The sequence below is a fragment of the Betta splendens genome, chromosome 4, assembly GCF_900634795.4.
Source record: "Betta splendens chromosome 4, fBetSpl5.4, whole genome shotgun sequence".
NCBI classification, from domain to species: domain Eukaryota; kingdom Metazoa; phylum Chordata; class Actinopteri; order Anabantiformes; family Osphronemidae; genus Betta; species Betta splendens.
The window spans coordinates 29,107,709-29,120,059 of NC_040884.2; the positions used below are offsets into that span (position 1 = coordinate 29,107,709).

At 41.3% G+C, this 12,351-nt stretch overlaps 1 protein-coding gene across 2 annotated transcripts in view; it reads right to left on the reverse strand.

Annotated features, from left to right (window-relative positions):
* rab6ba (RAB6B, member RAS oncogene family a) overlaps positions 1-12,351 on the reverse strand; it is a 31,842-nt gene that overhangs the window by 8,677 nt on the left and 10,814 nt on the right. Inside the window, exons 2-5 of one of the 2 annotated variants that reach the window (XM_029147203.3) lie at positions 9,603-9,661; positions 1,445-1,498; positions 1,030-1,156; positions 538-649 (exon numbers count right to left, since the gene is read on the reverse strand). In XM_029147203.3, coding sequence (XP_029003036.1) covers positions 538-649; positions 1,030-1,156; positions 1,445-1,498; positions 9,603-9,661 — 352 coding nt within the window. The remainder of the gene's footprint in view (positions 1-537; positions 650-1,029; positions 1,157-1,444; positions 1,499-9,602; positions 9,662-12,351) is intronic. The other variant, XM_029147204.3, reaches the window with a different exon arrangement.

Sequence of the window (12,351 nt, forward strand, 5' to 3'; positions counted from 1 at the left end):
GGCTGGCCAAATATCAGGAGGAGATCATTGAATAATTTCCCCTAGCAAGCAGTAATTTTCTCATTTCAAAGCAAATAGTGAGACGGGAACTGCTCCAGTTAGACACAGCTGAGCCGCCTACTGTCAATCACAATCACTGTATTAACACTGTATGTAACAATATCGGTTATGGCAAATGTCTTAATGAGAACACTCATTTAACACATTATGTAGCAAACATTCATTTGCTATACTTTACATATCACTGAGATACAATCATTATTAAAGTTTACTGGCTCAAATGTATTAAGACATAGTGATCCCAAGACAATCATTTCTGTCTCATTAATATACAAATTTATTCAGCAAGATGCTGATGCAGGACAGGCTGTGAAGTCAACCTAATACATTTATCATCATTAGCTCTGGAGGTTGAATGTCTCTACAAACTGACAGACAGGCACATTATACTTGTAGTTGCCATGGTGTCGAGACGTTAGAAAGCTAACTAGAAGAGAAGAACACAGAGAGGGTGAGGTTAGGAGAGTCCCTACATACCTTTTATCTGCCAGGTCTGTTTTATTGCCAACGAGCATAATGATGACGTCGCTTCCTCTCTCTGTTCTCACATCGTCGATCCATTTTGATGTCTGCTGGAATGAGTTAACGTCTGTTGAAAAGGTGAGTAAAACAAAATAGACTCATAAAGATGCTATTTTTGGGAGGAACTTTTAATAAAAAGCCACACTGAAACTGCTTTAACTAGAGAACTGCTGAGTTAAGAACTTTAAATTATTACTGACCAGAAACAGAAAACGTGACAATTTGTGTAGCAATTGAAATAGCTGCAGTTTCCTTTCATCATGGTTACTGGGTTATAAGAGAATGTGATACAGGGGAGCGAAATGTGATTAGTCACATCCAATTTAAAATGCGACATCTCATCCAAGGACGTCTTGTCTAGAAAATCCATCCAACATATTGTTGACACAGCTCTGCAAAACCTACAACTTTAAACAGGTAATTGAAACATTCTTGAGGGACACTGACTTGTGATGTCGTAGACCACCACAGCCACGGTGGAGTCCCGTATATAACTGGGGATGAGGCTCCTGAAGCGCTCTTGTCCTGCTGTGTCCCAGAGCTGCAACCGCACCTGAGGTTCAGATAGAGAAAGCTGAAGAGGCTGAGATTATTCTGATAGTCAGAAAGTCTGGAAACCGTAGGTTCCCTCTAAGACACTTACACATCAAACACACAGGCACAACTTCAATTAATGGAGTCTTTGTCCACTAATGCATAACAATGCTGTATAAAGGATTCCCCCTATAGTGTCACAGACCAGATAGATGAGATGCGGTTTATCAGTGACGCTACATGAAGTCTGAATACATGTTGGAAAGACAAACACAGCATGCGCCTCATCTCAAACATCCAACAATGACATTGAACAGCTGTAACTTACTGTTCGATCTTCTAAGTACATGGTTTTCGACAGGAAGTCAATCCCAATTGTGGCCTGGTTAAAGACAGAAGATGTCCACACGTAAGCATTGCTGTGAATAGCTGAGAAAGTGTAATATTGAAATCTAAAATGTACAGAAAGTGAAGATGACACATTGTGGACCCCATCACATTTATTCGTACTAGGTTAACAAAAACCACACAATCCTGTACAACCTTGTAAAAGGACACTTGGGAAGTTAGTGGTTATTGATTCAGTTTGTGCAGGTACTGTGGGTCAGAACTGTGTGTGTCCTCTTCATGGTGAAATGGGCTGTTTAAAATCCTACAGCCCCTGAATCACATTTGTGGCATGAGTACTGCATCCTCACTTTTAGGAATGTTTACCTTCGACAGCCGAGGCTGCAGCTTTCTGCTTGGCTGCCTATTGTGTTTTCATCAGGTGCTCTGGCTCAAATCAAACCCTAAAATCAATGTCTGACTGCAGCTCCGGCCTTCTTAGTTTTACTGAGGTTTTAATGTTAGCTCTGCAAACAAGGACTTTAAAAGCTCACTAACTGAAAATGACCTGATGTCAAAATAAGAATATACAGCGCTTTCAAAACACTATTGCATTCTTATGGAAATTAATAATGACACTAACCATTCTATTGGTATTTTGCTATTGAAGCTTTTCAATATTGTATGAGAAACTATGCATATTTGTAGCAGTAAAACACAGGTTTGGTTTAAAGGAGAACTCTTCATATGTTACAAACATAAGTGGTATGCGAGTGCACATGGAAGGGGGCATGGGTGTTATGCAGGAGTCCCCAGGTGTCTGTTAACAGCATGTGTGAACCCAGCTTGCAAACTCCACTGACCAGCTGGAGTCCAAGCACAGCTGACCGGGCTCACGGCCTAACAACACATCACCTGCCTTCAGTCGACAGGATGCAGCTTCTATTGTGATTTAACATCATCTGTACTGATATACATTTTGAAACAATTGTACCCACGAGTGATTGAGCCGGTGGGCGTAGCTGTTGTGTTTGTCTATCTTAGGCGCCAGCAGGGTGCCCACTGCCCACTTTGACAGAACTGCGCATCAGAAACTTGATCACGCACCCGTTTCCTTGGCGATGCCAGCTAGCACAGTCGACCAACTCAGAGGCCCTGGCACGAGCACAGGACATCAATTATACTCAGTCAGAACCAGCACTGCAATCGAACAATAAACCCATCCATCCATCTTCTTAACCGCTTACTCCCTAGTGCGGGGTCACGGGTGGTGCTGGAGCCTATCCCAGCTGGCTACGGGCGAGAGGCAGGGTACACCCTGGACAGGTCGCCAGTCCATCGCAGGGCAACACATAGACAGACAACCATTCACTCACACACTCACACCTACGGGCAATGGAGAGAAGCCAATCAACCTAATGCACGTCTTTGGACTGTGGGAGGAAGCCGGAGAACCCGGAGAGAACCCACGCAGACACGGGGAGAACGTGCAAACTCCACACAGAAAGGCGCCAGGGCCGCCTCCGGGAATCGAACCCAGAACCTTCTTGCTGTGAGGCGACAGTGCTACCCACCGCACCACCGTGCCGCCCGAACAATAAACCCTTAAATAAAATGAGAAAATACTTGATACAAAATTATATATATTTATTCTGGTAGAAATGTTGAGTACATAAGATTAGATCTTTAATTATAAAGAATTTAAAAACAAACTGCTTATTTGGATTTTTAGTACTGACATAACAGCTTGAATAATGCTAAACATGAGGCGCAGTGGGCTCTTTCTGGTCCTGGTTTAAATATAGAAGCCCACACAGACAGCTATACATGAACGGATTAGATCACCACAAATTATTAATATTTCCTTTCAATTTTTAACTAGCACACATCTTTGCAAGACAGTGAAAGACTCTCTAGGGCAAAGATAAGCTTTTAATAGATCTGAGGGATTTCACTGACATTTTGGTATTTTTGGACATTTCGTTCTTTAATTAAGCTAAAAAGATAGAGATTTTACATGTGAAATCATCACGAAATAGGCTTTGAACTGCCAGAATACAGAGTAATACAATGAATTACATCAAATTTAGATCAAAGAATCAAATTTAGACAAAGCACAGTAACGCTACTGGGATATATGTACATCCTATGAACACAAATGGTTTTGACTATAACTCTTTCAAACAAGTCAAGAGCCCGGTTACTTTTCATTGCAGTGGAGGAGCCTGCTGGTTCACTATTTAGTGTCACAGTCATATTTTCTACTTGATTAAATTTACCTGGCTAGATGCACTGTTAACTTTTCTTTATGAAACTGGTGTTAAAGTCACTATTTAGAAGGCGCCTTGTCCTTCACAGGGTTGGCAGAGCATCCAGCCGGTGCCACCAGTGCATCTAGAACTTTAGTTGCACAGTAGGCCACCTCTGGCTGGGCAGAAGATAAACGCACAGGCAAAGCCTGGAGATCAGCCACTCCTGCAGCAAACAGCCCCGCATGATAAAACTGACACTACTGACAGAAGGGGTCTAGGGCCATAGGTGTAATGGCAACCACTGGTGACCACTATGGGTCCAGCCTCCACTCTCTCACAATTTGTGTCCTCCTGGAGAGAGCGTCTGCCCCTAGGTTCAGGCAACCTTGAATGTGAGTGACAGGAAAATAAGCCTTGCACCACAGGAGCAGGGAATGACAGTCAACCGAGAACGAGAGGGTGTTCGTTTATGACACCACTGTTATGTTGTCTGTTCCAATCAGAGTACGTGGTAGGGCCAAAACCCCTGCAAGTAACTCAAGCTAGTTGGTGTGACCCTGCTGAAAAATCCTGGGGAACAGTCCAGGTTCTGCCCAGCACAGAAGAGCCAGGACCAAGCTCCTAATGAGGTGTCGTAATACACACAAGTGATGAGAATAAACTTGGTCCTCTCTCATATCATAACTGCTCTAGAAAAAAACTGTAATTATACAGTAGATGGACTGTAAATATCTAAAGGTGCCAGGACACACACAGAAGGGATCAAACATACTATATATTTTCCCCAGTGAGTCAACTGAACTGATTTAGAAATTTATAATATAGCAAAAGGTGACGTGTGTAGTATTAGTATTCACAAAAACCTGGTATTTTTGGTTGATATGGCAGATGTATTAGTTGATTATTGATCCACCAGACAAAGTAATATTAGCACATTCTTTTTGGTTGTTGTTTTTGGTTTTCTTACAGTGCACAACCGAGGCCAGATGTATGCTGCAAACTAGATCCTGATGTAGACTAAGTCCCAGAACATTTGTGTTCTGATGAAACAGAAATACCACATTGGGTTTTTTCACTTTTGCACATCAGTAATTCAGTTACGAAGCTCAGGATTCAACTTGAAATGTATTTAAAAGTTGTTCTCTATTGTGGCTTTTCAGCTTTAATGATTTCCTCCATCTCGTCTCATCGGGACTTCCAAGGTCTTCCGTCTGGTGGGGACGCTGATAAACCAACAGACCTTGAGTCACAGTGAACACAGTGGCATCTGCTGTCTTTGCATCTGCAGGGGTTTGTGACGACAACTATTACTCACTTTAATGTAGCAAAGAAAGAACTCTTTGAAAGAAACGCTTTGAGTAATATTTGAGGGACATAACAATTAAACAATTGAAGTCTTAAACAGATTTAAACATAAACAATTAGCAAATAACCTTAAACTACAACACTAGAATGTGCTGTACAGCATTGGCTGTGTTCCGTATAAGAGACATCAAATTCTTCCTGCATGTTGTCATCCATCATGTCCATTACTTTGAAAAAAAAAAGGTAATGTCACACTGCATTGTATAGTGAACATGGGCCATAGAACACTCACTGGATGTGCACTACAGCACAATATTAATCATCATGCTGTGACATTTAAATCATTCACAATCTAATATCATCATATTGTGAAATGTCTAATAAATCAGATTGAACAGCTGCTGCACTAAGTATCCGACTATTTGGACAGAGTAGAGACGCAGTCACAGCCTGGTGGTCAGCCTTGACTGACAGCTCCAGCACAGCAGACAAAAGCGTTCTGCCTCCGGAGGCCTCTGAGCCCTTTAGTATGTGCTGCCAGGCAGCAAGGACGCCTGCCTCGCTCTCTCTCGGATGGGCGGCTGCTTGATGGGACTCTGTTTGAAGCAGCAAATCTGGCTCCTCTCGCTCACATCTTCCTGCTGACTAAAGCTGCTACCTCGCTTGGTCACCACTTTCTGATAACCTCTGACCTGCTACTATACTACTGTATATACTGCTACGCTCCCTTCAAAACCCGCCACTCATATGAAAACATGGTTTCATGTATTTTCCTATCAGGACAGATGGCTCACATTCATAACCTCACTCCAATCTCTCTGAGCATCAGCATAAACACTCAAGCTGAGCTAATGCATTCTGCATTTTAATTAATACTCAAAGGTCTCCGTAGCAAAGCTGGAAAAAATGCCAAATCATTTAGAGCCCTACCTGTCATGGAGCCAGGGAGGGAAAAGGAGCAGTATTAACTCAGGAGGGAGTCGAGGGCAGCATGCAATCACAAAGAAACACCAAAGAAAATTCACTGAGGAGAGACCGAGCTTTGCTTTTGATTCGTGGCTGCAGAGGTTAAGGCACAGATCACAATGTTAATCCAAATAAGATAAAGTGAGGGGAAGAAAAGAATGAAGAGGCCTTTTAATAGTAGCCTATGAGAATGAGTTTGTCCCACTCATAAATGACACAACCATCAAATTTTTCTTGCCTGGCTGCTACAAGCATTTGGTGCAGAGGCTATTCCAATTTTGAGAAGCAGGGGCCTGACATTAAATAGCATATGGGGACGTTATTAAATAAGCAGATGCTATCCGTCTGGTATCTGTCGGCCTTGTACGCTCCCTGCCTTCTTAAGAGGACATGGAAAAAGCCAAAAGGTGACGAGATCGCTCTGTCCACTCCTCACTGAGACGACCATTTGTGTAGAATCCTGGTCGCCTGTGCCTTTAATAGTGACTAAATGTAGAGCCGACAGTGACGGCTGTTGGACATCGCAGCCATAATTCAAAAAGCTGCATTCAGATGAGCAGTTACAACGTCACACAGTTAGCAAACTCCCACTCAGTCACAGTAGCTACTGAGGAGCGGGTACTCTGAAGATGGCCACTGTGGCACATGTACAACTCATGTGGTATACAGTATGTTGTATTTATAAAAGTTTTATTTTGTTTAAAGATTAATACAATTATTTTATATGAGCACTATGAAGCATTTGTGCGTATAAGTACTGTAAATACTGTACTTGATTTACAAAGCATAGCTTCTACTTTAATAGTCATTATCAACCAGTGGTGTATTAAAAAACATCTTGTCAGTATGTTTGAGGATGAATGGCATTTACATTTAACATTCAATTAAATATTCTCCCTGTAAACAAACAGCTGCACATCTGGACACCAGTCTGTCAAACTGAAGTTTGCTGACGACACCACCCTCATCGGCCTCGCCTGAGGCAGCTAAAGAAGTTTCATCTCCCTGTGAAGATGCTGGTGAACTTCTACACTGCCATCATCGAATCCATCCTCACGTCCTCCATCACAGACTGGTTTGCTGCGGCCACGGCCAGAGACAAGACCAAGATGCAGCGTGTCACACACTCTCCTGTCCATCAGGACTAGGACCTCACACCACAAAAACAGCTTCTTCTGCAGTCAGTCTATTGAACTGTGCCCCAACTCCCCCCAGTTGCCCCCCCCCCCAACCAAAGGACTATCGCTGCCACTTACAGGTCACACCATCATTTTGATTCTGATTTATATAACCTATGTAATGAGGGTGTGTGAGTTGTTCATCATTTTATTTATCCGTTAATTTTCGGCCACAGTATTTTGGGGCTGTACTCTGGGGGTAGCGGCAGTGCCAGACTTCCCTCTCTTGACACTTCCTCCAGGTCTTCTGGGAGATCTGAAGCCTGTACCCCCTATCCTCCAGAGTGGCAGAGCTCCTCACCCTCTCTCTAAGGAGGATGGACTCCTCCACTATGGCCGCTTTTGTTACCCATTGTGCACACCCCACAAGTTGAAACATATGACAGCTAGAAGTTCCTAACAAACCCTGACCATATGTTTGGGTCTTCCAGGTGGTGTTCAGTTGACAGCTCAGCCCCTCGTTGCCCCTGACTGTCTAAGACATACGGCCTAAGGTCAGATGACATCATCAACCTCTGACCGAGCCTGTACTGGAGCGTGGTGTTCGTCATACACACTTTATCTAGCACCACTCAGGTTCAGATGGGAGAGGTTGTTTCTCTCATATACAGTACGCCTTTCTGAGTATCAAAACATAATAGGGATTAGTGTTTACAGTACTGTGAAACACAAGTCTTCAGATTTCTGACACAAAACATACAAATCTTAATACTGAGTATGCAATGTCCCTCTGTCAGGAAAGATAATACTGATAAAACGCAGCATCTGAGACAATTTAATCCAATAATAAGCTATTCAAAGCTTAATACGGCACGCACAGCACTGTATGTGTACAGTTCAAACACTTGAAGACAGAGCTTTTAAAGGGGGTTAGTAGATACAGTATGGTTTAAAGAATAAACACCGCAACATTGTTAAAGCTGATGGCAGTGTTCTTCCCATGCTCTGCAACTGTGTGATACAAGAGTGTGTACGTGCAGTAGGAATAGGTCAAAATGGAAGAAAGTGGCCAACCACCATAAAACCTGAACTGTTACTGCACTTCTCTTGGCATCTGAGGTGAGCTGGGCTAATTAGGTGCTGTACGGACACTTTTTAATTTAAGTTCTGCAAATTAGAGGTACACTTGGAGAGGACGGTCCAAAGTGGTACAGCGGGTTTTATTTATAGATCATTATAGATCATCATCCTGTAAAGAACAAAGCGTACTGTATAGAAGTGGTGATTAAAGGGGGGGCTGGTACTTATCAGACCAGTAACTGTGACCATCCCTAAAGACCACTGTAGATGATTCATAGGCAAGGCCAGGCTGCCATAAGGGCTTATGGGAATGAGGCTGCAGGGCTTCTGATTTCAAGAAGAACACTATTAACGCTCCTGACCTGATAAGAAGCCTGCTGGACAGTTCTATACCTGATGGACATGTCCTTTCCACCTCAATAATGTTTTTGCTGTAAGTAAAAGCAACATCTTTTCACAAAATATTACATAGTTGGTGACACTTAGGAGACAAGCTCTCTGTAAATGGACTCTCCTGTTCTACTATACTGTATATATTATTTACATCACTCTTATGGAAACCATCAATCTTATTTTTTAGAAATCTGAAAACCTGATGGAAACACAATGTATGCTGAAAAAACTTCATTGTTCATCTGATCTCAAAAAATTTAAAATTTAAACGTGAAAATAATAAGCATAGAAACAGGGTAGGTGTATCGAGCAGTGCTTTGTGCAATCTTGGTATGTAAATTTCTGAACTAGCAATATTATTAGAAAATAAGAATTGCTCAGTGACTCGAGGTAAGGGTAAGGAAAAGCAAAAGCAACAGCAACTGTCCCACGAGCCTTCATCATCATCTTATACTGATGGTATTTTAGCAGTTCCTTAATGTGCTTACAGGACTTCCTTCACACATTGCATAGACTCAGTGCTGTACACCCCCCCCCATGTAAGTAACAACGGCACACATATACACACTCTGCACTATAAGAAAATGAGGGCAGACGTTTTATTTTTTTAGTTCTTTTCTATTACTCTATGAATATTTCTGCCTATGTAGCAGTAATACTGCAGGTTTCATTTAAGGTTTCGTTGCTGCTTCGCAGATGCTTACAAAGATGTCCATAAGTACTGTAAATGCAGAAGCAATGATATGACTATAGAACAAGAAGCAAGGTTGGGTGGGAAGAGGGATAGAAATAGTGATCGCCTGAGGACTTATAATGCTCTTGATGATGAATGTGAATCATAACATATGCTGACTATAATCTCCTCGAGTTACACATAGGGAAAAATTGTTATTATTTTAAATTATAGAATTATTATTGTAAGAAAACATGACTTGCAAACTCTTTGATTTATGTAGATCTGTGTATTTTACTATCTAAAGTCGGATGCACAGTGTGACTAATTATTTGTGAGATGCTGAACATTGCTGTCCGCAGTAACACTCACCTGATATGTGTTGTCAAAGCTGTCATACATGAACCTTGTGATCAAAGACGTCTTTCCCACTAGAAGAGAAGATAAGGAGAAACAAGATCGTAAGACACTACGGTGGTATTGGCGGTTATGATGTCATTTCTGTCCAGGGAGCGTATTACTGAGTGTGCTGGTAACCAGGGGTCAGGGTTGGTGTCAGGCCTAGATGTAATTAGGCTGCTGTTGCTATAATTAGAATTCTGTTATGAAAACACTATAGGTACCATTTCAGCACAATCGTATTTTACTGGGACTTACAGTACAGTTGGTCTTAATCTGCATAGCATGGCCGATTGAGTCTCATAAAATGCATGAATACTCACTTTTCTATTAGAGATGAGACCATACCCAAACATAATATTATCCATCTACTGCTCTAAAGTTTCTGGGCCTTTTAGATTTTATGGGGGCAGTGCATACTGTTTGACAAGCATTTTCAACCAGATACTTATATTTAATCAAATTGAAAATCTATGCATAAGAACAATATTATCTGCTAGTTAGAAAATATTTACTTATTTTCCAAAGAAGGATCTTTACAATATGTTCTGTCTGTGATACCTTAAATCAGTGGTTCTTAACATTGTTGAAGGTACTGAACCCCACCAGTTTCATTCATTCATCAAACCCTTCTTTATTGAAAAATAAAATTCGATTTTTTTTATTAAAGACATAGATATATGTTTTACTGGTTAATGAAATGGAAATGCATTAACATCACTGTTTTCAAAAAAGGAAAACCAATACAATGCAAGAACTCACAAATTGCATGCATAATTTTTCACAAAGCCATGACCTTATGTAATACTACCGCACTGAAATTGTATTAATTTCTTACCTTATGTATTCCAATAATGAACTTATGACCTAATTTCCATCAGGCTACACCTCTACAATAATAATGAATATTTAGTGTTTTCTTTTGTGTTTTTTAACACTGTAATGTCCAACACCACTTGAACACCACAGCATCGTCAAAAGCATTCGACCTCCTTTAACAGGTTTAATCCGTCCATAAAACGTAGTGTCACAGACAGGCTGATAAAGCTGCTTGGTTTACTCACCAGTCTCTGCACCACCAGAGTCTTTTCTTTTAGTAGTTTGCTTCGGTTCTGATCTCACATTTGCTTATTTTCCCTCTGGTGCGGGGTGTGTCAATCATAACAACATAAAAACATGACGAACAGCAGTGTCAAAACTATTGTCCATTGGCTCTACGATATTGTAGATCGTACAGACCCCAAAACTAAACCAAATTCTCTGCAGTACAGATTGGCCAAGCAATGTAGCGGGATCATCTGCAGCCAATGATCGCCATGCAGGGCGTGTCATCACGAATCAGTGTGTCTTGTGTCTTGACCTCCGCCAAACCCCTGAGACTGACTCACTGAACCCCTAGGGTTCAATAGAACCCAGGTTAAGAAACACTGCCTTAAATATTGAAGCACAAGGACATTTTCTACTAGTTGAGCCCAGTATCACCAATGAACTGCAGTAACTCTTGTAAGCAAACTTGTACTGCAGTTATAAGATATAATGGAATTAAAAACACAAATCCGGTGGTCACCCACACATACAGTATGTACAGTATGGTATGGTTTTATAGCTGTAAGTGGTCAAAAAAGGCATTTTACTGTATTAGTGATTGATTCTGTAACATGAACAAAAAGATGCTGTCTCTGTTCACGCTGTTGGCATTCTGCATCTAATCAGGCGTCTGCATAGTTACACAATCTGAGTTGTCGCAGATGTGCTACAGTACATCCTCTGACATGAAAAGAAACAATGTTAGTAACTAATGCACACTATCGCATAAATACAACTCGAGCTAATTGAACAAACTGGTCAAATGTAAATGATTTATTGATGTGAGATGTGATGTGATCATTTTTAGAAAAACAAAGGAAAAGCAAAGCCCATCCTCCTCCTTTCCTCTATTACAGATGGCTGGAGTAGAGCGGGTACGTCACATTACACTAGGAACAGTCAGCAGAGATGATGCACACAGTCTTGTCATATGATATTGACTCCTGACTTGATTTATGCAGATGTATATATGTTATATGTTACCACTGAGCCTATTATGTCCATCTTTATCATCCGTTTCAGCTGTCATCCCATTTGTCGAGTTTAAGTTTTTCAGAAGCTGAAGTTTATTATTAGTGCACCATGCAGCAACTGAGAACTTAACACTTGCAGTCAATGACTCAGGCTCTAATCAAAATCTATTCTAAATTTACAGTTCGTCAAACAGGCACCTGGTCGCAATTGTTTACAGAGAGAGTTTTAATCAGCCAGACTAATTACACATGTCTGTGCCCTCACTTGGTTTCTTTATCTGCAAGGCAGGATCTGATGCTCAGCTACTGATGCTAATACACTCTAATTTATCAATGCAGCATGTAGCTTATTTAACTCTTGAGCTACCCTGCTTTATTCAGACCAGCTAATTTACATATGCTACAGTTGCAGTCATGACTTATTTAAATGCATGTTTGATCAGTTGTTTGAAATCTGAATCCGTCTCTTACCTTAAAAATGCAATTCAGTACTGGCCACAAAAGTGTGTTTTTCACACAGAATGCCATCAAACCTGGTGTTCATGAGAGAACAGAACGTGGAGGGCTGATTCGGAGTCCTCGCTACTGGCTGATGCTTGACCACTACGCTAGATAAGGCAGGACTCCATGTGCTCTTCAGTCCCTGCTAAAAGGCTTAAAAA